Here is a 4,784-nt window from a genome sequence, read left to right as displayed (position 1 = left end):
CCTGGGCTGGGGGATGGAATCTGGAGACTGATAATGGGGAAGGAGGAACAAAGGAGGAACTAAGTACCCTAGTGGGTACTTAGGCAGAGATTAAAGCATCTCTGCTTCTTCCTGGAAACCCTGGACATGGCCTGCTTCCCCACACCCTCCTTATACCTTTGCTTCTTCTTCCCCTAGTTTCTCCTTTTTTCCTCATACTTACATTGCCCCCTTCACAAATATAAATAACCTTCCCTTGGAGAAGAGCTCACTCTAAATTGGGAGAGGAGGAAGGAAATCTCAGGCTGGGAAGTGGCCAGATGACCTCTATATAGTTCATGTAGATAATCCCAGGACCAAGTCTCCAGGATAGGATGGGCTAGTGACTGCATTGTTGGTAAAGAAAAGGCTCGGGGCACCTGGGTGCTCAGTCTGTTGAGCGTCCAACTTTGGCTTAGGTCATGATCTCACGGTTCATGGGTTTGAGCCCCATGTCAGGCTCTGTGCTGACTGCTAGCTTAGAGCCTGGAGCCTGCTTCAGATTCTGTGTCTCTTTCTCTCTCTGCCCCTTCCCTGTTCACGCTCTGTCTCTCTCTATCCCTCAAAAATAAATAAATGTAAAAAAAAAGGCTCAAGAGAAACACCTGTAGAGCCATGTTTGGACTCAGTCATCTCCAGCCCAAGGAGGTAGCTCAGTGAAAACACTTACTTAGCAGTACGCAGCCCTCAGTATTGCTTATCAACCTGAGACTTCTCCCAGAGAAGACATTTCCTTTTCTCCCAGCCTCCTTCAGGTTGTTCTCTATCCTTGTCAACATTTGTTATTTCTTGTCTTTTTGGCTCCTATATATATGTTGACAGTATGTATGTGAGTTTGTTTCTGGGCTCTTAATTCTGTTCCATTGGTCTATATGTCTGTTTTTATGCCAATAACATGCCTCTTTGATTACTATAGCTTTGTAGGATAGTTTGAGATCAGGAAGTGTGATGCCTCCAGCTTTGTTCTTCTTTCTCAAAATCACATTGGCTATTTAGGGTCTCTTGTGCTTCCCTAAGGATTTTATGATTGTTTTTTCTACTTCTGTGAAAATGCCATTGGAATTTTGATAGGGATTGCATTTTATTTATTTATTTAGTTAGTTAGTTTTTGCTTTTGATAGGGATTGCATTTAATCTATAGATGACTTTGGGTAGTATGGGCATTCCAACTATATATATTATATATATAAATATAAATATATATAATAAATAAATATATTTATTTATATTTAAATTTATTGATTTAAGTAATCTCTACACCCAATGTGGGGCCCAGACTCATGACCCCCAGACCAGGAGTTACCTAGTCTTCTGATTAAGCCAGGCATAGGTGCTACAACAATATTAATTCTTCTGACCTATGAACATGGAATGTCTGTCCATTTATTTGTGTATTCTATTTCTTTCATCAAAGTCTAATAGTTTTCATGTGTACATTGTACATATCTTTTACTTCTTTGGTTAAATTTATCCCTAAGTATTTTATTGTTTTTGATGATATTGTGAAATGAGTTTGTTTTCTTTATTCTTTTTCAGGTAGTTCTTTTTTTTTTTTTTTTTGATTCCAGCTTTTTTTATTTTTCCCCTTTTACACAAAACCAAGTAGAAGAAATAATACAAGATTAAAACTGCAAAAGTAGTTAATTGGTAGAACACATATACACAAAAAAATACAGACAGCAAGACAGGCTTATCTACAATGAGAAACACATGTAAAAATTAAGGTAGTTTGTAGTTTTCATGTGGAACATTAAAAAAAAAAAATCAAACATATGCTACAGTGGGTGCCACTGTTTACAGTAATCTTGAAGGGGAGAAAACAACACTTACTTAGGGACAGATATACCACAAGGTCCGGGTTTTACAGCATCAGTGCAATAAATTCACAAAACTATATTACAGCTAGTTAATCAGAGTTTAAGAACTGTTACCAATGTCACATTTTCAGCCCTCAGAGGCTCATTCCTACAGTTTTCAACTATTCTAAATTTCTAGCTACTGAGAGGGAGAATGATTCTACGACACTTTCCAAGGAGTTACAAAATCTCTGTAGACCAGAGGCCACCTATGGTCGCAAAAAGTCTGCTCTCCCAACAGCCTCTGCATTCTTTACAGAAATATTTAGGAAAAAAGTCAGATGCTGGCATAGTCACTACTTCATATCCAAATCTAGGGACCAAAGCAGCCAGCAACTACCTTCAAATGAGAATCTTGAGGCTTACCTTTAAAAGGCTTAGTCTGGTCTTGAAAAATTAGTAGGATAAGGTTTATTTTCTACTGAAATGAAAACTTGACTACATATAGGAAGACTTTTGTCCTTTGTTGGCTGGTGTTGGAATGAAGGTCATAGACCTGAGTCTTAACCTATTACATACTTTAGTTTCAGTCAGCTGAAAAATCTGAAATTAAAAATATGCTAAAAATCCTAAACAGAAACTTCTAGAAGCCTGATGTTAAAAAGCCTTTAAGGATCTTCTACTAACTCGAAGTCTAAGAACAAGGAGAGAAGAGCTCTAAGCCTGTCTCACTCCCCATTTGGGAGGAAGCATCAGTGTTTGTTACAAATTGCTAAGTTTTGCACAAGGCAGAAACCAACACATACTAGGGCATGGAATTTGTCTCCTTTTATTCCAGAAGGACTCTTCTCCCACAGTACAGAAACAGTGTGAGGAATGAATCTTAATTGGTCTCTGCATCAGAAGTGGTAAAGTTGGTCTCTCTATTCCTGGAGCCAGACAGTTGAAGCAGACTGTGGAAGCAGACAGTAGAACCAGCTTCCTGTAGCCACAGACCACTACCTTGTATCTAGCTAAAGCAAAGATCAACTGGAACAATTATCCCAAGTCACAGTTAAGTACACTAAAAGGTGAAATTCACCACTATACACTTGTAAAGGAAGTTTCCTCAAAGCAAGAATTCAATTAACCTGGGTGAGAAAAATCAAAACAAGTCATACTCACGAATGAATTATCCATATAAGGCCAACTGATGAGAATGTATCCAGCTACACTTCACATCAAAACACTATGCATAAAGCCTTACTTGGCAAGTCTGAATATCTACTAAGGGCAGAAAGAGGGAGAGCAAAGAGCTACTTCTGTAACATTTTAGAATCCAGACAGCATAACAGAAACTGTTCCCAAGGACAACGTATATGCCATTCATTACATTGAATAAAGCAGATGCATTATTCATTTTTCTTTTCTTTTTGTTTGAGAAGCTTATTTATCTCCCTTTTGGTCATTCCAATGTACTTCAAAATAATTCCGTGCTGGTTTAATCCAGGAAGCAACAGTAAGAAAGTCACTATCAGGTAGGTGAGCAGCAGGTTGTGGACTTGCTGTCCCACCCAAGCAACCGCAGCAAGGGAAACGATCATGGTCATGAAGTACATTTTAGGCTTTTCTTCCTTTAGCGTAAAGAGGCGTTTCCACCAGCCCACAGCTCTGCGTCGAGTTTTTACTAGATTGCTACAAATTTCATGGAATCTTTGCTGTTGCTCAGTGGTCCATTTATTGGAGCCAAAAATTCTGGGAGCCAGAATGGGAACAAGGTAGTCAGCCAAGCACAAAAACATAACAAAACAGGAAACACCAGATAGAACGGATGGATCTAGATAGTAGATAGTCAGAAACACCAACGAAACCACACCCATGATGGCAGGGGGAAACCAGGCTCTTTCCCATCTGAGGACTTTATCAGCCATCAGCATCACTTCTCCCCATCCTTGAAGCTGCTCTTCCAGACTTGCAGTCTCCACGGCCAGCAGGTTGGTGCTGCGATTATCTCCCTCCGCCATCGTCCCTGAGACGCCGCTTTAGCACAGGCCGCTCTCCAAACGGGCCTCCCGCAGAGCTCTACACCGCGACCCAGACCTCAGGTAGTTCTTTATTAGTGAATTGAAATGCAACTGATTTTTATATGTTGATTTTTTTTATCCTGAGATTTTACTGAATTTATTTATTAGTTCCAACAGTTTTTTTGGTGGAGTCTAAGATTTTCTATATATGTTGAACCATCCCTGCATTCCAGGGATTTCAAACTGGAAATCATCCTAGGACTCTCTTATCTAATCACTAGGTCCTAGGGCATCTGCCTCTTGTATATTTCTAATTCCTCCCTTCTTCCTCCTATCCACTGCATGGCCAACTCTTTAGTCTGCATATCTTTGTTCAGATGTTGCTTTCTCCATGAGGCCTATCTTCATGAGGCCTACTCTGACAATTGTATTTATTTACTGCTACAAACTGTCCTTTCTCCAGCACTCTTGATACCCTTTATTATGTCTATTATTTGTTTGTTTGTGTGTTTGTTTATAGACAGCACACACACACAAGCAGGGGAGGAGCAGAGGGAGAGAGAGAACCCAAGCAGGGTCCATGCTGAGTGTGGAGCCCAACATGGGGCCCCATCTCACCACTGTCAGATCATGACCTGAGCTAAAATCAACAGACACTTAACCAGTTGAGCCACCCAGGCTCCCCTGTTTTACTTATTTAAAAGCTTTATTGAGGTATAATTCACTTATACAATCCACACATTTAAAGTATACAATTCAGTTGCTCTTAATATATTCACAGAGTTGTGTGATCATCACCAAAATCAATTTTAGAATGCTTTTGTTAGCCTAAAAAGAATTCCCTTACTCTTTAGCATTAACATCCCCCCCACCCCCATTTCCTCCCAACTCCTTCAACACATCCCTAGGCAACAACTACTCCCCTACTCTTTGTCTCTATAGATTTGCCTATTCTGGAAATTTCATG

General features: G+C 39.8%; 1 protein-coding gene across 1 annotated transcript; it reads right to left on the bottom strand.

Moving 5' to 3' along the window:
• Positions 1 to 1,750: 1,750 nt before the first annotated feature.
• On the bottom strand, positions 1,751 to 3,885 carry LOC120219957 (ADP-ribosylation factor-like protein 6-interacting protein 1). Its single transcript, XM_039216892.1, has one exon. It carries the CDS (start codon positions 3,815 to 3,817, stop codon positions 3,206 to 3,208), a length of 612 nt encoding a protein of 203 aa, XP_039072823.1. The 5' UTR covers positions 3,818 to 3,885; the 3' UTR covers positions 1,751 to 3,205.
• Between the last annotated feature and the right edge of the window lie 899 nt (positions 3,886 to 4,784).

This window comes from Hyaena hyaena, unplaced genomic scaffold (genome assembly GCF_003009895.1).
Source record: "Hyaena hyaena isolate Hyena2069 unplaced genomic scaffold, ASM300989v1 scaffold_655, whole genome shotgun sequence".
Lineage (NCBI taxonomy): Eukaryota > Metazoa > Chordata > Mammalia > Carnivora > Hyaenidae > Hyaena > Hyaena hyaena.
This window is presented reverse-complemented; position numbering and strand designations above follow the sequence as displayed.